The 23,511-nt window shown below is 49.2% G+C and overlaps 1 protein-coding gene across 2 annotated transcripts; it reads right to left on the bottom strand.

Annotated features, from left to right (window-relative positions):
- Positions 1 to 264: 264 nt before the first annotated feature.
- Positions 265 to 17,539, bottom strand: SCARB2 (scavenger receptor class B member 2). Of its 2 annotated transcripts, XM_036381611.2 has the most exons (13): positions 17,339 to 17,539; positions 12,438 to 12,595; positions 8,987 to 9,134; positions 7,708 to 7,896; positions 7,007 to 7,098; positions 6,643 to 6,762; positions 5,674 to 5,852; positions 5,384 to 5,502; positions 4,629 to 4,702; positions 3,805 to 3,856; positions 3,063 to 3,221; positions 2,847 to 2,917; positions 265 to 1,782 (listed from the first exon to the last, which is right to left on the bottom strand). In XM_036381611.2, exons 1-12 carry the CDS (start codon positions 17,453 to 17,455, stop codon positions 2,888 to 2,890), a joined length of 1,437 nt encoding a protein of 478 aa, XP_036237504.1. In that variant the 5' UTR covers positions 17,456 to 17,539; the 3' UTR covers positions 265 to 1,782; positions 2,847 to 2,887. The 2 variants fall into 2 exon arrangements, with proteins under 2 accessions (XP_036237504.1, XP_036237503.1); XM_036381610.2 differs by lacking the exon at positions 2,847 to 2,917 and having other exon boundaries at positions 17,339 to 17,537.
- Positions 17,540 to 23,511: the final 5,972 nt, after the last annotated feature.

Here is a 23,511-nt window from a genome sequence, read left to right as displayed (position 1 = left end):
TTTTTAGCTGCATGTTAATAAAATATAATCTATGAGCTTAAGCATGCATTGTGATGTTTATAGAAATAGTGGTGTAATCAATATAATATCTATGTATCACTCATGGAAATAATAGTGTGATGAATGTATTGTGTTGTAGATCTTAGCAAAACACAAGATGTTTAATAAAAAGGGCTTTTGTGTAACTAAAAACAGTGTAAGGCCATTCACTGACCAACCTGTCCAAGTGATAAGATAACCTTGACACAAACCAGAGCACCAGAGGACAATTAGAGAATACCATGTTAAATTTAAGGAGGACACATTAAATCCTTATCAGGGGATGTGAAACAGCAGGATGGAGGCACAAGGAGAAATAAAATATATTGACCTGACAACCAGGATGTCATTCAGATAAGCTGGATGGTGAAGTCAAACAAAGGAGTTCCCAAAACATCACAAAGTTCACAAGAATGTTTGAATAATGCAGGAAACACATGAATATGCATGTATCTCAGCAATGTAACAGTATAAAGATAACACTGTCTGTATACACCAGGGTGTTCTTTCCGCTGTTGGTCAGGAGCAGCCCAGCCCTGGAAATATGGTCCTTTTTAAATCCTATTATTATTAAACTTCTTAAAATTCTAAGCAGTGAATTCTGTTTTTCACAGTGGGCAGGGCCACCTTCCATGATCCCAGGCTGCTCCAAGCCCCATCCAGCCTGGCCTTGGACATTTGCAGGGATCCAGGGGCAGCCAGAGCTGCTCTGCAGAATCCATTCAAGGGCCTCCCCACCGTCACAGGGAAGGAACCAAAGCAGAAGCCAGGAAAAAGACCTCAAACCAAGCCCAAGCAATGCACACCCCAATGCCCCTCTTTAGAAGACAGTTACACACTTGGAACACACAGTTCACTACCTAACGGAAACATTCCTCGAGGAGAATATTCTTTTAATTGGGAAGGGGGGGAGAAACCTTCGTGACATTTAACACAAGTTTCAGCTTGACAAGTAAAAAAGTGTCAGGAGTTCTCAGGACCCTGTCCATAACACGGAGAGGCGCTCTCATCCCACACATGCCAAGTCTGCTTATTCCCAGCAAACCCTCACAGCACCACCCAGCGGCTGTGTCCGCTGCAGCCCAGGAGCACGGCTGAGCTGCGGTGCCTGAAGCTGCAGAACAGAGCCCACACCCGAAGGATAAAAGCCTGGCTAGCAAGCAGAGTGGGAACACCGAGGTGCTCTGCATGGAGAAACACTTCCAGCCACTGGCTCGGTCCCATGTAGAGCTGCAGCTCTGGGGCGGGTCAGCTGCACACTGTGCTGTGACAGGAGCAAGGACACCAGTGACAAACACTCTGCAGTGAGGACACATCATGGACAGGGCAGCACCCAGCCCACAGCCTGTGTGTCCCTGTCCCAGGGCCATCCAGGAGCCTGCTGCCATTGGCACTGCCACCCGTGTCACTCCCATAGGGAACCGGGCTGGCTCCTGGTGCTGATCCTCTGTGGCTGCCAGTGTGGGTACAAATAGAAGACAGGGCTGAGAAAAGCAGGATCCAGAGCAGTTTGCAAATGGAGTTTGGAAGCTGGAACATAGCTGAGAGAAACGTTTCCTCCCTGGCTGCCAGTGCAGACTCCCTTCCACCTCTGTCCCACCAAAAGTGGCGCTGGACACAAGCGTGGCTCCACAGGGGACAGCTGGTGTTAGGTCAGCTCTAATCTCTTGCTCTCCAAGCTCACAGGGGGAATGAAACCTACTAAGACGTCCTGATGAGTGGGGACCTCTCTTCTTCCGTGCTCTGCAAGAACAAAACCACAGCAAGTGAAACGTGGCCATCAGAGACCTTCCACCATGGGAAGCCTCCAAGCAGGGAAAGGAAAAGCTCCTACTTTTAAGGACAATTCTCTCCAAGAGAGCCAGGGTGCACTAAGGAAGCACCAGAGGGTGGGCGGCAGCTTGGGCAGGGCCCTGCTGCAGCCCCTGACACAGGAGGGAAGGCCAGAACCAGCCAGGGAGCACAAGAGGAGCTGCAGACTGCTGGATGAACTCTGCTTGCAGGAAAAGCAACAAAAAGCAAAGCAGGAAAAGCACAGAATGCAGGTGGTCCTTTGTCACTTTGACCCCTGCAGAGTGTTCCAGCACATCCAAGAGAGCTGGTTTGAAACTGGGCATGAAGGGTGGGGCAGGACAGGCCTTGGGACACCCTGGCTGAGCTGCTGACAGCACAGGCAGGCTCAGAAGAAAAGGAAAGGAAAAAGGACCAGTCTTTCCTGCACAGGAAACTGAAGTGCATGGGGATGGGATGGCAGTGGGACCCACTGATCCAGAGGGGTTCCCCAGGCACAGAAGGAAGTTGTAAGACAGCATTTAGGGAACACCAAACACACAAGAGCACAGTAAGCCCACAGCAACTATGAGGAGAAAACAGCCTCCTAGAGAACCCGGGCTATTCCTCTAACCAAAGGCTCCACACTTGGTGCCATCTGAGCCCTGTTATGGTGAAATTTTAGCATCAGCTTTTGCCCTGACAGGCACCTTAATGCCAGCATGTCATCTTGGGACAGAAGTGCTCGTAAACAGATTTACAGGCTGTCTTGTAAATAAACAATAGTGGAGAATACTTCCTGCTGCTGCTGCTCTCTGTGCAATTCATCTGTTCTTTGGCCACAAATTTGCATCGTGATTCTGGAAAATAACTCACTGGCACAACGCAGTTCTTCTGCTGAGAATACTGACACCAACTAAATCTGTCCTCAGATATGGTGGAGGTTTTGCATCTTATCCTTCAGGGTCCTCTAGACAGGCTGATTTATTTCACTATTGTTGGCAAGGCAATTGGCACAGAGACAGAACCTGCCTTACCAGGCTTCTCGGATTAACTCCGCTCCTTTGCTTTGGCGCGTTTATTCTGAGTCTATTAAAACTTCCCCTCCCTAGAAAGGTCATTCCCAACAAAAACAAGATAAAAACATGTGCAGAAAGACACCAAAAGGTAAAATCAACCACAAAAAATAAAAAAAGAAAAATCAAATGCAGGCAGATGGACAGCAAGCAAAGTCAAATGCAAGTGCTGCTTACCTCTTCAGTTATCCTCTGGGACCTGCACGCCAGCACAATGAAAACAATCCCAAACACAATCCCCAGAGCCATGATTACAAAGGGGATCCCAGTCACAACACTGGCTTCCAGCAGGACGTGCCTGAGTTTCCTGGCAGATGCTTCATCAATCAGAACACTCTGGAGCAGAGAGAGATGAAGAGGAAATTTAAAAAAATCCCAAACCTTTATTTATTTCTGTGCTTTCTATAAGATCACTTTTGTGAAGGGCAGGGAAACAACACTCCCACAACTCTCCACCACTGCTTCATTGCTTCCTGACACACTTTCCCCCTAAAATTCTTCCAGAGGGCACAGGGAATCCTAGTCTATTTCAAAGGAAAACAGGGATTTTTAACTTTTGGTTTAGGAATGGACTAACACCAATTGATTCAGTGATCTGACTACAGCACAGGACTATTCATAGCAGATGACTCAGGAAAAGGTGTGATCTCCTGAAGTCCTGACTCTGTCTGAGCACCCCTTTTCCTCATGGCCAACTCCTTTAAGTTTAAAAGGAGTGTCTGACTGAGAGCGTTAGGGAAGGCTGAAATTAACAGTACAACAAACAGCAGGAGGGTGTTAGTTAAGAAACAGCAACAGCTTCCTAGCAATTGCTGTACAAACAACAAGAAAATCAGCATTTTCTTTTCTAGCTGGCTCAGAGGGTATTTCTGCAAGCATTAACATGCCACAATGCTGGAAAGACAGCAAAGCTATTTACCTCATTTATATACATCACTGGGAAAATCAGCGTTCGGATGTTGCCGGTTTCACTGCGTAGAAAAAAAAATTATGGGTTTGGAACTTTTCCACCTGAGGGTTGTGAAGACAGATTATACAAGGACAATGAAAGAGGAAGGTGTCCCTAAAAAACCTCTGGGCTGTTTCTTTTTGCTGTGTATTTTCACCTCTCTGCTGGAGTAGGACAATCTCAATCTCACAGATGGATAAATTCTGATTCGGGAGCAGGGTGTATTTTGGGATTTGGTGGGCAGTGAAAGACAGGGATCCATCCAGGGCTCATTAGTAACTGAGTGACAGATTTGTGCCAGGCAGCAGGAATTGAGCTAAGCTGATGTATTGAAGGTTACTCCTACTTGTAAAACACAGGAACTATTGTCCAAGCCACATGGGCACAGCAGCAAAAATCCCCCAACAGTTGGCACATGTGGAATCTCAGCTCAGGCAGGAGCTGTGTTACTGTGACAGCTCCTGGGCACTGGGAAACAAGCCTGAAGAACACCCCTGAGTCTCCCAAGGGGACTGGGCAGATAAAATACTTGTGCTGTAGTTATTACAGCCAAGCTGTGCCAGGAAACATCAGGAGGAGTAGCTGCCGTTCAGCATTCTTTACTCTGCAGGTAGAACTACAGAATCTGCTTGATCTGTGAGAAGGGAGCATGCTGTCCCTTAGAACTGAGATTTGATTGCACTTCCCTCTCTCACACTTGCTCTCTCCATCCCATATTCCATCAGAACACTGCAGAACAAATCATGCTGAACATCAGCTTAGATATATTCCACCCAGAAGCAGAGAGCACTCACAAAAATTCAGGTAATTTTCGGACGTGAACGTTGACCTGCATCCGCTTGGCTGCCTGCAAGACGAGCCCTGTCAGCTGGGGAGTAAAAGAGATCAGTGTTAAAAAAGCCAGTGAAGGTGAAAGAACAAGAACTGTGAGAATGCAGGAAGAACCTGGTACACACCACGCAGTAGGATATGCACCGGACCTGAGGAGAGCAGCTGTGGAATTTCCTCCGGCTTTAACTGCACATAACAGCCCGGTGAGTCAGAGCACTGCTTCTGTAAACCAGGCAGGCTGTGACTGTGCTCTTTTCCTTGACCCACATTTATCTGTGGAGGTGTAGAGGTCACTGGTGTAGAGATGGAGGTGTAGAGATCACTGCTGTACTGGTTTTAGCTGGGAGAGAATTAATTTTCTCCACAGCAGCTGGCATCAGACTGTGTTTTGGAGCCCTGATGAAAACAGCGTGGGTAACGCAGGGATGCTCAGTGATTGCTGGGCAGTCCTTGCACAGCTCCAGGCCCTTTCTGTTTCTCACACTGCCTGCCAGTGAGTGGGTGGGTGGGGTGTGTGAGACACTGGGAGGGGACAGGGACAGGACAGCTGACCCAAAGTGCCCAAAGGGATCTCCCATTCCATTCAGCATCACGGAACTACTATAGATTCCTTGAGGTCAGTGGGACTATGCCAACACCCACCATGCAAGGAAGTGACCTGAACCCAGGTGCTTGGATCCATTCACCTACAGAACCCTTGAAAAAAGACTGCACTTACGGGATTGATGTCCAGAAATGTCTCATGGTATTCTTTTCTGGGATGCATGCCCTCTATGTCCTCTACAAACTTTGGATCTGCCTGGTAAAAATGTGGAGCTGACAGAAATATTGGAGCACCTGGAATGCAGGAACACTGAGTCACCACCAAAACCAAAGGCCGAGCAGGACCTGGGGAAGCCTTGGAGGACCCCACAGCTCTGAGCTGTTTGCAGAGAGGGGAAGGGGGAAGGGGCCCCTGTGGAGCCCCCAAGCCCCAGGGGCTGTGGGGCAGCCAGGGCTGAGCCGTACCCTGCTTGCAGACGCTGACGTTGAGCACGCCGGTGCCTGGGCAGTTGCCAGCGGGCACGCAGAAGCCGGCGTTGGCCGGGTTCACTGAGGTGTTGGCAAACACCATGGAGGAGGGCACGAAGCGGAACGTGGGCACGCCGGCCACGGCTCCTGAGCTGTCATACACCAGGAACAGGGACCTGCAGGGAAGCAGAGCAGGGCCAGGCCTGTCAGGCTGCAGCAGCGCTGAGCCCAGCTGCACGCGTGCCCTTGCTGATGCCCCAGGTTGCAGTCCCACCACGCTCTGATCAGCAAACACACATCCCAGCATCCTGCTGCTGCACACAACAGACAGTCCTCACATCACTGCTGCACGTGGTGCGAGTGCTGGTACCTCTCCTGGGAGGGATTAGGAAAGGAACACAGTTGTGGAAGACAGAACAATCTGGCAGGTTCTGAATTTAGCCTAACACGTGTCTGTATTGATTTAAATAATTCCAGGTTGGGTTTGTTCTTCATGCACTGGGAAATCAGCAAGAGGGGACACAAGGTGTTACATAAGGAAGGAAAGGCCAAGATTTCCTTGGTACATTTCAGACAGCATCATGTAAAGTCATTAATCTCTGAAGAGGGCAACCTGGGTTCTCTGAAAAAGCACAGCATAGAGGAAGACTTTGGAAGAAAGAAACTTAAGGAAAGCTCATATAAATCCTTCCATTCCTCTCACTACTAGCCTTACAGCCCAGTCTGTCCTTGCAGTTTTTGTCCAAATTTTCACCTCATAAATCTTCATTTTGAAATAACACATCCTTAACTGCAGATTGGGAGGGTTTTTTGTAACTCTCATGTTCCCACCACAAATAAATGCAGAACACTTGTGAGTGTTAAATGAAATCACAGGAGGAAAAGCACCAGCCTGACATGACACCTCGAGAGGAATGGATGTAAACACTCTGTTTTGAAGCCTGAGTGCCACTGTCTTCACCTTACCTGCAGAAATCTGAAGAAAAGATGTAAATGTTCTCATCTTTGCTGATCAGTGGGTGAAAGGATGTCCCATCTGTGCCATTGATCATGTTACATGCCTCTGTTGTCCACCAGCTCAAGGACCTGAGGAAAGGGAAGGAAAGAGGGCAAGGGCTAAAACATGTCCCAGCAGCAGTCAGGCCATGCCAGCTCCTGGCCCAGGCAAATGGGAATCAGACCTGTACAGAGCCATTTCCTCCTGCCTCAGCTCTGCTAACAACAAAAGGGATTGAAATGGGTTTAAGTTGCACTTGCATTCTCTTTAAACTGGCACCAGGCAAGCAAGGGGCAGATTGTGACAGAGGCAACAGTACACTGACAAACTTACTCTTTTCCTTTCCACTCCACAATCCTGGAGAAGTTCAGGTAGTTCGTCTCCCCACTCAGGAAAACATATTCTCCATCATCAGTTCCATTCATCTGCAAACAGATGCAGGAGCTTTCAGTGGCTCCACTCCTCCTGTGGCACCTGGCTGCTCACTGCAATGGGGTGGCAGGACTTGAAGCTGTCACCACTCCAAATCCACCCCAGGAGTGATGGACTGCCCCTGAGAGCTGTGCAGTTCATTGAACTCCACCCTGAACAGGAATGAGGTGGAAGTGACTGGGAAAGATCCTTACACCTCCCAAATACAGGAAATAGAACACCTGATGAGCCTTTTCTCCCTTTTAGGGCTGCCCCTGAATAAAGAGCCCTCAGGAAGAAAATAACCCCACAGAAAAACCCTCAGCACTGCAGACATCCCCATGAAGCAAGGACTCCCCCAAGACCAAAATGACATGGAGTGATCAGAAACACTGTGCAAGCCAGGAATGGCTCCGGCACAGAATTAACATCCAATTTCAGTCACTTACTAAGGAAATCAGGACATTTTTCTGGGAGTTTGCACACGTGGCCCCACAAAGCCCATGTTATTCAAGTGAGCACAGGCAATAGTGGAGGATGCTGTCCTTGGAAAGCTTACCCATCCCTCCCATGCAGTGCCATCACCCCCAGGGACAACAGCCGCAGGTGTGGCCATGGGTTACCTTGCTGAAGAGCCCGAAGACGGGGTCGATCTCGGGGTGCAGGACGTGGATGGTGGAGAGCAGCCTGTCCTTGTAGCCCCAGAGCAGCTCGTGCACGCTGCGCACGGTGAACAGCGACTCCTGGTACAGCAGCAGCAGCACCTCCGTGGCAAACTGCAGAGGGGTCGACCTGGTCCACTCCATGGCAGTCTGCAGGGCATGGGAATGAGGGAGCAATGGTCACATTTGCTGGGCAACAAACCATCAGCTGCATCCAAGCACAGACACTTCACTCTGCTGTGCACTCATTTCACCAAAATTCAAACATTTATTTCCTTTCCAGCTGACAACAGGCCTTTAAAGAGGTCATAACAAAAGGAGGGCATTCCTTTGGGCTAACCAACCTGTGGTTCTTCTCATACTGCCTGTTACAGTACATCACAGCCAAAAATCTGAAGGAGAGATAATCCTTACCACCACGAGATGCCTGGGAGGAATTGAAAACACAGGGCCTGTATTGTCTGCAACTTTCATTAAACTGAGTCCTATCTCCTACTCATACAGGGCATTTCTGGATTCACTTGTAAAATCAGGCATTTTTGGAAATGCGGGGGACAAAGTTGAAATGAAGGTACCCTGCAACTGAAACTAAACTAGGATGGAGAGCAAAGGCTGAATGACACCCCCAAGTACTTGAGTAGAGGCTGACTGGCTCTGTGACAGCTTGGGATATGCTTGTTCTCATGCTATCCCTATATAAGACCAAAATAATGGTCTGCCTGTGATCACTATGAGATTCTCTATCACCTAGCGCAGTCTGGGGGTGCATTTTTGACTCTAATTTCATTCAGCTCTGTCTGGAACTGCTCTACTGTACTTTGTTTCTGGTTTGAGAAGCAGACTTGCAGGCAGCTTCTCCAAATTTGACAAAATAACCCCAAGCGTTCCCAACACCCTCATGCAAAAGCCAGAGTTCCTCCTAGGCATTTGACATCACCGATTCCCTGGTTTCACTGACTCATGGAAGCCCAGCAAGCCTGATTGCCCCTTGTCCCTGGAGAGTGTGTGATCTTGTAGCACCAGGGGAAGGCACTGCAAAGATGTGAGGAGAGGGAGGAACAAAACAAGCCCCCTACAACAGTCCAGTCCCAAAGTGAGACCAGCATCTGCCCAGGACATGAGCTGCCTCTCTTGTTCTTCCATCACATTCATCTACCACAGAAAGTCAGGATGAAGCAACACACTGCTCCTTCTGAAGTGTGTCAGGATGAATTCCAAGCAGGAACAAAAGAGAACTCACCACTGCAGGGATATTTACTGTCCTGATCAAGTCCACTTCAGGGTCTCCCACTGACTTCTCAGGTTCAAATACATAAGTCTTTGGGTTTAGAGCAGACACTTTGGTTCCATTGTCCAAAAACTGGACATGCACTCTTGGTCTGTATTCCCTGAAAGACAAGAGTTTGTTCTCTGATTGAGTTAAACAAATAGACACAGCATTAGTCACAGTTAACTTATGGTTGTTTTAATGCTTTAAGCACGTAAAGGGTGGCATTTTCAGTTCTTTGGAAGCAGATTCCCTCACAGACACAAACTCCCTGCTGTGTCTGCATGAGCTGAGTCAGACCTCATGTGGCGTTTCCAGAAATGCCACCCTGTGTGCTAACTGCACTTTGTATTTTTGCCTCATCTTTAAAAACCTCAAAGGAAGGACAACAATTTCAGATGGCTCAGAAGGATTTAAAGGCACCATATATGAGATTGCCCTGAAGTCCAGTGTGAAAATGAAACTTTTGCCTCTGCTGTAGGCAAAATCCACTTCCAGAAAGACACAGGCTGCATGTGTGTCATGGGCCTGACCTAAGAACCCACCAAAATCCTTCTGCTGCCTTCAGAGCATGTGCACCAGGGCTCACATGTGGCACGACCACAGAACAACCCTCATTTTAGTTCTTCTCCTTTAATTCTTGAGCAGGAATCCTGGGCACAACAGAAATTCAACTGAACTTTTGCTTTTCACTACCCATGGCCTGGAAGGTGGCTGCTGTTCCTGTCTAAGCACTCAGACAGCAGGATAAAACTCAGGATTGCTGACAGACCAGTCCAATTGGCAAGGAACATCAAATGCTACCTGCTGGCCCGACGAGAAAGTCAATTTGCATTGCCATTAGCACTTGACCAACCAGGATTCTGCAGCTCTGCTGCAGAACTCATTGCTCCAGCAAACCCCAAAAGGGAAATGGCAGCAGACTGCTCACTGCCTGGCACACAAAGGAGGGGAAACTCCTCCTGTTTCCTCAGCCTGCAGTGACTCAGGAGCCTGTTGACTTTCACATTTGCCTGGGCAAACATCAAGATGTGAGGGAGAATTGTTCTGCCAGATGTTGTGCTCTGATGTTCTGCATCCAGTTTGGATTGAGATTCTGTCCTGGCTGCACTGGATCCATCAGTGCAGCTTCACAGCAGGCTGCATTACTCTGGGTCAGCTTTCACATCTAAAGCAAACTGGAAAGGCCTGTGAAACTACTGCTATCAGAAACTAGCCACTTCCCATCTTCCTTACCCTAAGTGTCTCTACCACTTCCCAGCATCCCTCCACCCAGGAACATTTCGGTCTGGCAACACTTCCAGCTTGACTTGGCAAGACCCTCTTGGACAGCAATCTATTTCATACCCGAGGGCTGGAACTGAGGGGATGGAAATGGACAGCTGCGAAATGCCTTCCTAAAATAGGCCAGGAGTAATCTGAGACACCTCTCCAGCTCTGGAGAGGAAAATAATACTCCCTGATGAGGGATATGAGTAGGACGTTACTAAAGCTCTAAGATGTTGAAGTTAAAAAGTTGTACATGTGTGCAAGACCAGACAATATTCCAGTGCTCTTTGGGACTCAGCAGGCTTGGGCAGATAGGCAGCTTGAACTTTGTAATTACTTATTTTACATGCTGCGAGTTCAACTTCCAGGATTTAAAAACACCAGCATTACTATGTTTTTGTACAGAATATGCCTGAAGTGCTTTACAATGGATGCTGATGAAAAGTCTGAGCTGCAGGATGAGACTCTCTGGAGCCCTCCCTGTCACTGACTGGATTTTTTCCTCTCTGCTTGTCTCGCCCAGTTCACTCCCAGCCTTTCCCCAGCCTTTTTTTTTAATAAAAACATGGAGCCATGCACTTCACATTAGTGCATTTTGGGAGTTCTGAGACGTGCTAAGGCTAAATTAGGCTTCAGTGCTTTGCCACACAGGGCCTGTGGAACCAGCTGGAATGTGCAGCCTCTTCCCTTCCCTCCCTGTTCCCACCAAGAACACCTGAGGGAGGGCTGGTGTCAGGGACCTGATTGCAGGCAGCCCTTTATGTGGGATGCAGGGAAAGGCTCTCCCAGCAAAGCAGCAGCTCAGGCTGGGTCTCCCCTGGGACAGGGACCAGCCCCAGCCCCACCCACCCTGCTGAGCTCCTCCATGGATAAGGTGCAGCTTCCCAAAGCAGGCTGTGTGGGACACCCGGGAGAGACTCAGAGCTAAGGAAAGGGAAAAAGCTGACAAAGAGGACTGAATACCAGCCTGTGTGAACCCTGGAGCTGGTCCTGTTCATCTTCCTGACACTGAACACATTGCTGACTGATGCCCAGCATTACACAGACCTGAAGGAAAGCTTGGGAACTAGAGCGCTTGTGGATCATCTTTTCTCCAGCTCTACTGGCTCCTGTAATAGCAGGGATTTTGCCAAAATACCACATGAAGTTTGCCAGGACTAAACAGACATGGGTCTAGAATGCAGAGGAGACAGGGGAAGGGATTGTAGGCAGGGGGAGAAGGGAAGCTGAGGCGTGGGAAGAAGGAAACTGAAAGGCAAGAGATAACACAGAAATCGAGGCTGCCACGAAGGCTTCTGCTTTCATTCCAGCCCTTTTTCAAATACCAAGAGATTCTGATAATTTTGCAGTTTAGGTAAAGACAGTTCCTTCTGGCACTGAGCCCGTGCCCAGCCTGGATGAGCCTGTGTGACCAGAAGTGAGGCTGACAGTCAGGAATCCACCTTGCTGTGGGGATGAGTTCCCCATCACAACAGGACTCCCAGGACCACAGCCCTTCCTGTCACAGGTCTGCTTCTGGCTGACATGGCTGCAGGCAGCTGAGCATATCACAGATCTAAAGGAAAACTCATTTGTAAGGGAGACTTTCAAATCTCTCCATGCCACACAGGACAGCTCTAGGAGCTGGACAGTATTTAACATTGCACGTGGCCTCAGTAAATCCATCAGTAAAAATGAGAGATAGGTTTAAAAGCTAAGCAGGTTTTCCAGTGAGGGTTGGCTCAAGAAGACCCTTTTAGTACCACCCTAAGTGTTCTTCTGGCCACATTTTACCCATGTGGATGGTGCAACTCCAGCTAGGAACCAATTCCTGAGCAAGCATGAGTCACACTTTTGTGCAACACTCCACTCTCCCTGGCCTCCCAAACATCACCCAGCTCACAAAACAGCAGGCCAGGATGCATTAACTTCCTCTGTGTCCAGCAGTGAAGAACAGTAGCAAAACTTGGCCCAAAATCTGACAGAAGCCATTGGCCACATCTGAAAGCAGCTGCAAGTGTCAGTGCTGTCTGTGTGGGCTGTGACCATGCTCCCCTGGATAAACCTCCCCTCACACATTAACACCTAGGTTTTCTCCCAGAATGGGACCCCAAGCCTTCTGGATTCCTCACACAGCAGAGTTCTTGTGGAGTGTGGAACTCCTGAAAGGTCCTACCTGTAGGTGTATGGTCCTATCTCCTCCACGAGAGGAGTGGCACCTTGGAGCACTTCCAAAGGATTTGTCACATTGAAGAAGTAGAACTGCATGTAGACTGGGGGGGGAGGGTCCTCCCAGGCCTCAAAGGTTTCTGTGCCATTCTTCAGGACTGTTCCCTGAAACAAGAGAAAGGCACATCAGCTGCTGGTGCTATCATGCTGCATGGCACTGACAGGGGAGAGGAATTCCATGCCCTGGGAACAAGCACAGGCAGTAAGACGAGAGAGAGACCCCAGTTTTGATCTGCTTTACTTGGGAGCAGCTCACTCAACATCAACCAAGCCAGGCACCTGCTCTCCTGGCCACAGGCCAGGGGCAACACTGCTTGGTTTGTAGTTCCACTCCTCCCCACAGACAATTGTGCCTGGCATTTTTCAGAAGGGAGACTGATCAGCTACTACTCAGCAACCCTGTCTCCTTTCCTGCATCAGTAAAACCTCCACTTGGTGCAAGACACCAAGAACGTGCCAACATTACAGATAAAAGTACAACTCAATGCTGGGAGGCCAACAGAGTCCTAGCCTTGATGATTTCTTTGCCCAAGAATGTCAGATTCTAACACAGCTGTGAGATTCTGTCTCCAAAGCAATCAGATTTGTTTTTCAGTGGCCTGTGAGCAAAACTGTGAATGACAAATTGCTTTCACATAGGCACTCTAAGATTTGTGCCTTTCCAAGGTCTTGGAATAGGGGAAAGATTGTTCTCCCTCTGTCTTTTAATTTCTTTCCTACAGCCATGTCAGCACCTGCATCTCCAGACCCACAGTGTGTCAGCCTATTTGGTAACCAAGCTAGAAACCATTACTTATAACAGAAGCACTTAGGAAATGAAACACTAATTCCCTTACCTCAATGATACTCCTTATCAGTATATACACCTTAAATGGAAAGTCACAACCACACCTGTCATGTAGAGCTCTGCAACAGAGGTCTCAATCTCTCACTTTATTACTGTCCCATTTTGGATGAAACTCACCCCATTTATAAAACATCCCCACCACCAAAACAAAGGCTTTTCACGTAGTTATAACTCTGGAACTGCTGCAGTGGTCACACAGAGAAATCTGGCTGGCAGAGGGAATGCTCAGGAGTAAACACAAAGAAAACTCGAAAACCACATCACCTGTAGGCGGAAAAAAGGGAGGAGGGGAATGATTTGCAATTAAATGGGTCTCATCAACACTCATTCTTTTTATTCTTCTGAGAAAACAAGTGGAATATTGTGAGTGGAAGCTCAGAAGCAGGGCAGGCTGGACAGCTGCCAGCTCGTGGTCAATGCTCACAGGGTCTTATCAGCCACTCTTGCCTCAGGACTCATTCTTGGCCTTCCCACTTAAGGAGCTGTTTTCTCTCCATGTAGACTTTAATTTTGAGGGATGAGATAAAGAGAAGACTGTTTCAAAGACAAACTTGTTGGCAGGAGCTTGGCATGGCAGCAGTAATGCTGAATGACAGTGAGAGCCAGCCCAGCTGGTGGCACTTTGCACTTGCAGCCTGCTTTCCCCATAGGATTAAATCCCATTTATTCTGTGCGCACCTCAAAATTTAATGTGTTTCAGACATGCTTGAGGAGCTTGGAGCACTTGTCTGGAACTACCAGCATCTCATATACACAATTTCTTACACAGGTTGATGCTTTTGATCCTGTTTTCTTGTGATTTATGCCAAGGAGACTCATCTCTGTATTCACTGGTCATATTCATTCCAGATTTATTTCTTGGATTGCATGGCACAATTTGCATCTCACACAGAAATGAAGTGCCTATTTATTATACAGTGACAGCAAACTTGTGAGCTGGATTCAGAGAGACTCCCAAAAACTGACAAGTAATGAAACATGGTAAGCTCTTTTCTTCTGATTTTCACCAAATGTTACCACGATATTTCAGTTTATCACAGGATATTACAAGGACATCAGAGTTTCTCCTTTCCAAGTGGAGTCCACGCTCATTTCCAGTGTTCCAAAGCAGCCTTCCGGCTGACTGTATTTATCAGCCAGCCCTGAACCCACAGCCCTGTCATTTGCTGCTGTTTCCTTGCCTTGACTGTGCTTTACACACAGGAAATAAATAGGGAGCTTTCCCTCCCAAATATAACAGCTACTGGCAGTGATGGTGGGAGTGGGAAATGGTAGTGAACATTCCTGAAACCTACACAGAAAATTTAATTCCTTTATTTCATTTTATTTCTTGGAACCTCTAAACATTTTAATTCAAAGATGGACTTTTATGTGTTCATCTACAACAGAGTTTAACTGCACCTTGTTAAGGTGGTGGGGTAAGTGTTCAGACCAGCATGAACAGACCTCTTTGGGAATGGCCTGCCCCAAAGGAGCATCCCAATGGATCCTTCAGCTAGGCCTTCATACTAAACTCTCCTGAGAGCTCCAGTGTTTTGCATTAAACAACAACAGCAAAAAATGATCAACACATCAGCTAAAACAAAGGAGAAAACATCTTCCTCATCCTTTTGGGCCTGAAACATTCCAGCCAACTCAGCTCAAGAGATGGCTGGTGACAAGTCCAGTGGAATTTCAAGGGGTGTGAAGAGTGTTTTCTAAAATTCTCGGCCTAAGGGATGTGATGTGAAGGAAACACCTGGGCCAAAGGACTGACTGACTTCTAAGTCTGAAATGAGGAGGATAGCTCCAAGACTGATTGTGTGTGTGCATATATATACACACATATATAAATGTATATAGTATTAGGTTGTATTCTCAACCTGCACACCTATGGCAATAAATACACCAGCATCTCCCCATCAGAGAGCACAAAGCAACACCACTGGCAGCTGGAATGCCTTTCTCCTGGGGAAGATTCATCCTTGTTCATTACTGATTTTTTTCCCATGACTCTCTAGAGTTTCAGGTGCTAGGCCCTGATAACAAACAGGTTTTGGAATTCTGCTTGTTCCCAGAAATTTAAAAAAATAGCAAACAAAGAATAAGTTGATGAGATTTGAATGTCTTCTGGGAAAAGTGCTGCCAGTGTTCTTGTCACAACACATCTGCCCACTGATTTCCAAGGAGATGTGAAGTCTGACAGCAGGCTGGATTCCCACTCTTCCCACACGTTCTCTGTATCCTAGACCCTGCCTTTGGCTGAAAAGGCTGCTGCACGCAACCCCCAGTGAAAACAAAGCCATCCTCAGCTGTTCCCAGATGCTGGCTGTGGAGACACAGGTGCTTCAGCTGCTCCAAAACATGGCTCTCCACTCCAGCTGCACTTGAGACTGCAAAGACAGCCCTGCTCCAGGATGCCTGGAAAGCCCTCAAAGGAACAGGGACTCCTTGCAAAAGCTCAGGTCTTGCCCATTCCAAAGGCAAATTTAGATTTGTCTATTTGCACAAGATTTTCTAAGCTACACAGGCAGTTACACAAGAGACAGCAGCTTTCCCGACTACACACAAATGAGGAGAAGCTCACGTGGGATGAAGCAAATGTGGAGAGCAGCCAGCTCAGCAGAGTGACAGGGAGCAGCGTGCTGTGGGGCTGAAAGCTGTGCTTCCCCAGCCTGGGGGTGTGGCTGCTGCAGAAGGCGCTCTGGGAGCTGGCACCCCTGGCAGGGAGCCGGGCAGCGCATTCCCTGCAATCCAGATGTGTGCCAGCACGGGCTGGAGAGCAGCAGGCAGCAAAGAAAGGCCTGAGCTCTGGAAACTTTATCCTGCATGACTGCAAGCCTGCTGAGCAAACAGCAAGTGGCTCTTACATAAGTTGCTGCGGGGAAGGAGCAGGCGGCCGGGAGATAATGCGCGTAAGGAGGATCATACCTAATTCCCGACAGTCCTGCTCCAAAGCACAGCTCCCACCCCACTAACAGCAGCAAGAACACTTGGAAGCAGAACTTCTGGGATGCAGGGGAGGGCATACTCCTTCCCAAGGAGAGCCAAGATAAGGGGGATGGAGCTAAACTTCCAAGTGACACAACCTGCTGTAAGCACAGTGCCAACCTAAACCAAACCGATTTGAGACAATGCAGTTTCCATGGCAGGAAATGCTCCCTGTCAACAGCCCAGAGGAAAGAACAGTAGGTTAGGAGATCACAGATAATCTGGTCACCACTTAGACAACAGCCCTGGACAAATCCCTTCATGGGTTAGCGTTCCTGGCTTCTCTGTCAGAATAAGAGCTAAGATAATATTCCTCAGATAGATAAATAATTGTTAATTACAAAGGAATTCCAAGAGAGTTACTAACACAGCTGACGCTTCCCATGGGCCACTGCATAAATGCACAGAGCCACTCTGGGAGGGAAACAAAAGCTTAGGCAGGGCAGGAGCAGTGCAGGCCTCTGCATCCCCAGCAACGCCAGGATGGGTGTCCCTGTGTGTGGAACAACCTGGTGAAATGCCTGGCTGCCATCACCCAGCCTGGGGAGCCGGCAGACACCACGTGTTCCAGCCTACAGCACCTCTGGCCCTGCTCCAGAGGCACCAGTAAACGGAGCAGCAGAACAGGTATGAAAGCTGCAAGCAATTTATGATAGAGATGTCAAAAAGAAGAGGTGCTTCAGGTGCCCCCTGCTCCTCTCAGGCACTGCTGCTCTGGAGAGGACTCCTTGCTATAGCTGCTGCCCCACAGCCAGCAAAGCTGCCTCAAGAAGAGACATTTTTACCCATCCTCACCCGATTTTTACCCAGCCCAGGGACCAGAGCAGCCTGAGCTCCATTCTAAGCCCCAGCCCAGCCGGGTGGTGCTGGGCAGGGGGGGTTCACGGCCCAGGGACGCCCTGCCCACTCACCCACCGCCGCTGCAAGGAGGCAGCCAGCCCCCCCCCCCCCCCCCCCCCCTTTCCTCAGCTATTTTGAGAAGGAATAACCCAGCAAACAAGACCGAGTCGGCAACGCGGCAATGCTTTTACCTGCTTCACCTGCAGATCCACCACCGTCTGGAAGACGTGTGCGACCAGCAGCGAGATGCTGGCGATAAGCAGCGTCATGGCCAGGACCCCCACGGTGACCAGACACAGCGACTTCATGGCGGCGGCTGCTGCTGCTGCCGCCGCCGCCGCCGAGCAGGGAGCGCCGGGGCTCTGCCGGGCTCGGGCTCCGGGGGCGGGCGCACCGCGGGCCCCGCCCGCCAGCGCCGGGAGCAGCCGCCGCTCCCCGCCCTCGGCACCGCAGCCGCCGCCGCTCGGCCGGGGATGCTCTGCTGTCCCGGGGGATGCTGTCCTAGAGATGCTCTCCCGGCTCACCGGGGCCGGGACAACGCATCCCAGAAGAACGGGACTGGTTCTTGCCCGCCAGGACTCCTGGCACAGCCGGAAAGCTCCTGCCCGCTGGGGATGGCGCTGCTGGAGCGCCCCGCTCGGTGCGGCGGGCAGAGCCAAAGAGCGCTCTGCAAAACAAGCGGAGCAATTCCACAGCGAGATTATTGCGGGAAAGCTGAGGCGCTTCACGCTCCTTTCAGACTGAATTAGGCATGGCAGGGAGCGGATTCTGCCACACTTCAGTGCAGTTCAGCTGTTTAACACAGTTAAACCGCTCTTGAAAAAAGTCAATCACATCAATGTACCTGCTTTTTCAAAAGCCAGCGGGATGTTCTGCTCCACTTCCCCACCCAGCATTGCCAGCAGGAGGGAAAGACACCTGCAACAGAGCGATGGATGTCATGCCAACCCCTGTCCCCCACGGCTTTCCTGTGGCACAAGAGGAAGGCAAGCCCTGCGACACGGCACTGCCATCCCACGCCCCATCAGCAGCACCAGTGTTCCCCCAGTCACGAGTCAGCTCCCTGTCCAAACCACGAGGCTGGCAGCTCCCAGCTCCAGCCTGATCCCAGTAATGCCTTCCCGAGCAGGAGGGCAAGTGGCCTATCAGGTGGATTTCCTGCTAGGATGGACTGAAGCATCTTCCCTTAGAAATGCTTCTTCCTGTAATTGTGATTGCAGCAACAGTGTTATGTTACTGTGTGCCCTTTTGGATATTTTTGCTTATGAAAGGTTCTGAGGTCACATGTCACAGCTGTTTGGAAAACCAGAATTTTTGTGGTTCCACCCATACAGTTAATTTTTTTTTTTTTAAGGTTGTTCTGGCAGCTTTCTTTCATTTAGATTCTCATTCCAGAGTGGTGTTCTCAGCCCTGTTTCAGCACCATTTCTCCAGCATTTCTCCAAAAACCAAGAACCAGAGTACATAATTAGAATCTGGTTTTGAAGGCTAATTTAACTAGAGCAATAAAACACTCCCCTTAGAAAGACTCTTCTGTGGGAATTCTTTTTCTGTAAACCATAAACTTTCCATTCACTGTAAAATATTTTAGCTGAACCCTGGCACAGATATTTATAGATCAAGCAAAGACTCCTACAGAATTTTGGGTTTGGTTAACTCAGCTTTTTGGCTTTTTCCATAAAAATCTACCCATATGATGCATAGAATCACATTGTTTCTCCATACAGATTTTCTAGATTCTCAGTGTGAATTATTTTTTTTTATTTTGGCAAATCATTTTGCCTTTGGAAGCCAGGGAAGTGCTCAGCAGCCATGATACACTGCAAACACTCCCTTGAGGAGTGGCTCCAGCTCTGGAGTGCAGCCTGGGAATGCGGTGGGTGCACTACTGGCTCAAGGCACAGTTGTGTGTCATAATTCCAGATCCCTGGAACAAGCAGGGGCACATCTTCCCTTCCCAGCACCACAATGGTGTTACCGAGACAAGAGGCAGACAAGGCCCATTCTGGAAAGCATGGATACAGTGAAATTGTCCTGTCCCATGCACTGGGAATATCTTGAATAAACATAAAAAGCCAGATTTACTGAGGTTGTGATGTGGCTCATTCGGTTGGTGCAACACCAGGGGCGTGGCTCCTTGGAGTCTATGCAAAGCAGGAAAAGCTTGTAAGGGAAGGAATTAGGAAATCACACAGCACAGTGTCAGCCAAATCAGACCAGATCCCAGAAATCCTTAATCCTCCTCCTGGGGGTTAGCAGCTGTCAGACATTTCTCCAGAGGATGTTTGATGCTACCCAAACAGGGCTGGAACAGCACTCAGGAGGGTAGGGTACTGCTCCTTGTCTCTGTGTGCATCCCTGACACTTAATGGATCTCTGGACTTTGATACCTGAGATAGGAATCATGCTTGCCCTTACTTAACCACTTGCCACTGCTGACAGACCTGTTCACACCCTGTCTGACTGCTTTACACCCAGGCCCTGCTTCCTCAGGAGCTGTGACCTCAGGGCACACACAGACACCAAACAGCCTCTCCAGGACCCAGAGTACTTTCACCTCAATGCTGAAAATGCAGCTGTAACAAGAAAAGTACTTTACCTGATAAACACTCTGCCAGTTTCTGTCTCATCTCCAGTTTGGGTAGGCTTGTCCACTCGTGTCCTGCTGTTGCATGATGCCTGCAGTCTGCTTCCTTCTATGGCTCTGTGGTACCTGGCTGCCCAGCTCATCCACACAACATAAAACAGGGAACCTGCAGGTCCTTCCCACTCACAGTTTGCTGACAAACTGAGCCTGTGCTGGCTGCAGTTCCACAGCAAGGGCCAAGAAGAACACAGCACAAGCCTCATGTGCAGGGCACGCTCCCAGCCCTGGAGGAGCAGCTCCTGGGAAACACCCAAGTGCATCAGTAACACACAAGGAAAAGCTTTCCAGAGGCTTTGCCCTTCTGCTTTCCCTGCACAGCTCACACAGGTCCTTGTTGCCAGACAACTCACACATACTGTGGGTATCTAGTACTCTATGCTTAATTAATAAAAAACAACAACAACAACAACATAATAATAATATAACCTAGTTATAAGATCCTGATTTCAGCTGAGAGTTGAGACATTTCTGAAAGGTTTCTAAGTGGGTAGTGATCACATTTCACCGTCTCAAGCTTCAATTTCTTCTTCCCACAGAGGCAAATGAATTGCTGGCAGGAAAGCAGTTCACTGTGGGGCAGAGCTATGCTGCAATTACTGGGTCCGTCAGCGAGCTTGGAAAGGACTGGGAGTAAAGTTGGTGCTTTTTGTAAGAGCAACCTTTGCTCTTGGGTTAGAAACTGCTTGATTTCCAGATTTGGGACAGTGACCTCCCAGGAAATGAGACATTTGCCTGCAATAGCACTTAATTTAGCTTTTGAGTAATTTATTACTTTTAACTGTTGTGAGATTAGCAGCAAAAGTGGTTTTCCCTCTGAAATCTGGGCCTACCCCTCATGTTTTTGCCACTCCCCAGCTAAATAACCACAGCCCTTGTGGATTGTTAGCCACTCACATGCACCTGCATCTGGTAATTGTGATATAGGCACATTTTATATTCACACACACAAACATATTCTTCCTAACTTCAGCTGTACCAAAACTAGCAGTGCAGCCACTCACACCCTTCAGCTACTTCTGGCTGGGGCTGCTGCTCCCCTGACTCACCTGCTGGTGCAGCAAGAGCTCTGTGACACAGGGGTGCCAGGCTCTGCTGCCAGTGTGGCACTGAGCGTTGCTCCAGGCCACCTTTTCTTCTGCAGCCAGACTGCTGCCTTCCTTTCCCAAAGCTGAATTCCTCATTCCAAACACCTCCTTCCCAGCACTGGCACGCAGCAGAGCTGGAGCCCTCCCTGCTGAAGCAGGAAATGCCTTCTGGGCTGGGAGGATGGCACCAGTGGCTGTGGAACAGAGACCTTGCTGGGAAAGGAAGGCAAGGATGGCTGGGAGGCTCTGGCAAATGGCACTGTCTGGGTAACTCACACAGGTTTGCTGAGGGCCTGGCTTGCAGGGCCAAGCCCATCTCATCAGTGAAGCTCCCCCTGCCAGAGTTTTACTACCTTAATTCAGGTTTTAGCTTCTGCAATGCAGATTACAACAGGAAGAACGCTGTCTTTTCAAGTGCTTGATCTGATACTCTTGAGTGCTACCCACAGAGACTGACACAGTTTTCTGTACAGCCCTTGAGGCAGCTGCAGGATGAACCAGGTTTACTTGTTCTGCTGCTGCTGAGTGCTGCAAACAGCCCTGGACTATTGGGAACATCCTCTGCACACCAAGGGACAAACACAGGCGTGGAAGCAGCCAGGGAGGAACCAAAAACACAGCTGATAGGAGCCTATGCTGTTCCCAGCAGTAGACCAAAGGAGAACCTGGTAAGAAAAGCCTGGAGAAATGCAAAACCAGACCAGGATTGTGCTCACTCTGGCCTTACAAACAAGCAGAGAACAAAATCTGAATCACCATAAAAATGTATCTCTGTTTTTGTTCTAGGGAGAGCTCTAAGGAGTGGGTAAGGTTTCTGACACATGTGGCTAACAGAGTCAGGTTAGTCATGCAGGCCAGGTACTTTTTATCAGTCACACACTTCCCCATCAATATCTGACACTGCAGAGCAGAGACTCCACCCTCCAGCCCTGAAAACCTCTCCTGATAACCCTGGACATGACAGATGTCATAAAGAACCTCTCAATCAAACAGAATCCATGGTAAACATGCATTTTTTCCCCTACAGTATGGCATGCATGCCTCCTAAAAAGGTAAGGATTCCAGTCTACAACCCCCAGGGATGGACACTCCAGCCTCTGGCCCAGACCTTCCCCAAGGGAGGGGGCAGAGAGACACATATTACATTTATTTGCCCCACTTGGGACTTGGAATTTCAACCTGCACCTAGTTTTAAGGGAACTGCATGTTCTAGGGAGGGCACATTTAAAATGGGCAAACTAATGGCATAACTCTCCCTCTTCTGAGAGTCCTGTCCCACGTAAGTGCCACTCTGACATGCAGAGGTGAGGGAAGCTCCGTAGCAGAAACTCTAGGAGTCTCATTTTCATCTTTTTGTAGCCTATTGTCAAGTGCTTTTCGATCTGAAAGCGTTCAAGAGCAGACTCCAGCCCTCTGAAGGTCTGCTGCTGCATTCAAGCCTGGATGCACACTACCTCTGCACACAACTTTACTGAGGAAAACTGGAGCTCTTGCACAGAGAGCCAGGGATTTTCATGGTCTCTGCTGACTGCATTTGAGAGAGACTGCAAATCTACAATCAGAGTCTGCTTTGTTCTGAGCCTGTCTTTTGCCACAGCCTGAGATCTTCCCCCATTCCTAAAGTAAACACAGGGATTGAAGGCTGCAATTAGATGATCTTGGCAGATTGCATCACATTATTATTTACTCAGGCAATCAACTAACTCTAATTAAAAATCCACAATGTAAGTATCTTCTAGTTAGCAGCACCAATGGCTCCAGAGCAGCATAGCTGAGCTCTCTGAAGCCTTCCCATGCATAAAACCTGGGGCGGCTGTTCTTAAAGTGCAGCAAACTCACTGCCACAGATGAGGAAAGACCAAAGACTCACATTGGAAGTCTCTCCCCGATTCCCAGTGTCCACTGCACTTAAATGCACACTTGGTAGGCCTGGAATGAGTCATCTTCATCCTGCAGCCCCCGGAAAACAAATGCTTTGTATGTCAGCCTGGATACAAACAGCTCCTGTCTGCCAGCTCAACAACGGGGCTGTGTGTGGGACAGGCCTCAGCTCCCACCCCGGGCAGCACTGCCCAAGGGAATGGCAGCCACCAGCTCCCCTGGAAACATGCCAGAGGCACAGCTCCCAAGGGACAGGTTGGGAGGAGGATGAGGGAAATGCTCTGCAAAAGGGGAAAGGAAAGAAGGGGATCCTGGGGGTCTAATCCTGGCAGGGAGGCTGTGCAATCTCCTGCCTTAGGACCCGTTTTCCCTGTACCCCCCAGGCCCTGAGGGCAGTACCGAGCCAGGCTGCAGCACGTGGCTCTGAATCCCTGCAAAGGCAAAGCTTTGGCCCCACGATGTGGGTGTTATCCCAGTGCAGTAAACAAAATCCCAGGAGTGTTTGGGTGGGCAGGAGGCCAGGCTCCCTCCAGGACAGCTGCTCACAGCTGCTGACTGCAGAGCTGCCTTCAGCTGTTTGTGTCATCCGCTCAGCACAGAGGGGCACTGAGGAGAAAGGGAAGGCAAACGGTGCCTGACAGCAAAGCCAAGCAACCCAGCACCCTTGGGCTATTTCTAGGTCTCTGCTTCTCCCAGAACCCAGCTCCTCTGTCCCCATTCCCTGCCAGATCCCAGGCTCCAGCCCTAGTGC

Source organism: Molothrus ater, chromosome 4, assembly GCF_012460135.2.
Source record: "Molothrus ater isolate BHLD 08-10-18 breed brown headed cowbird chromosome 4, BPBGC_Mater_1.1, whole genome shotgun sequence".
Lineage (NCBI taxonomy): Eukaryota > Metazoa > Chordata > Aves > Passeriformes > Icteridae > Molothrus > Molothrus ater.
The sequence above is the reverse complement of the archived record's forward strand: the minus strand, read 5'-3'. Positions and strand labels throughout refer to the sequence as shown.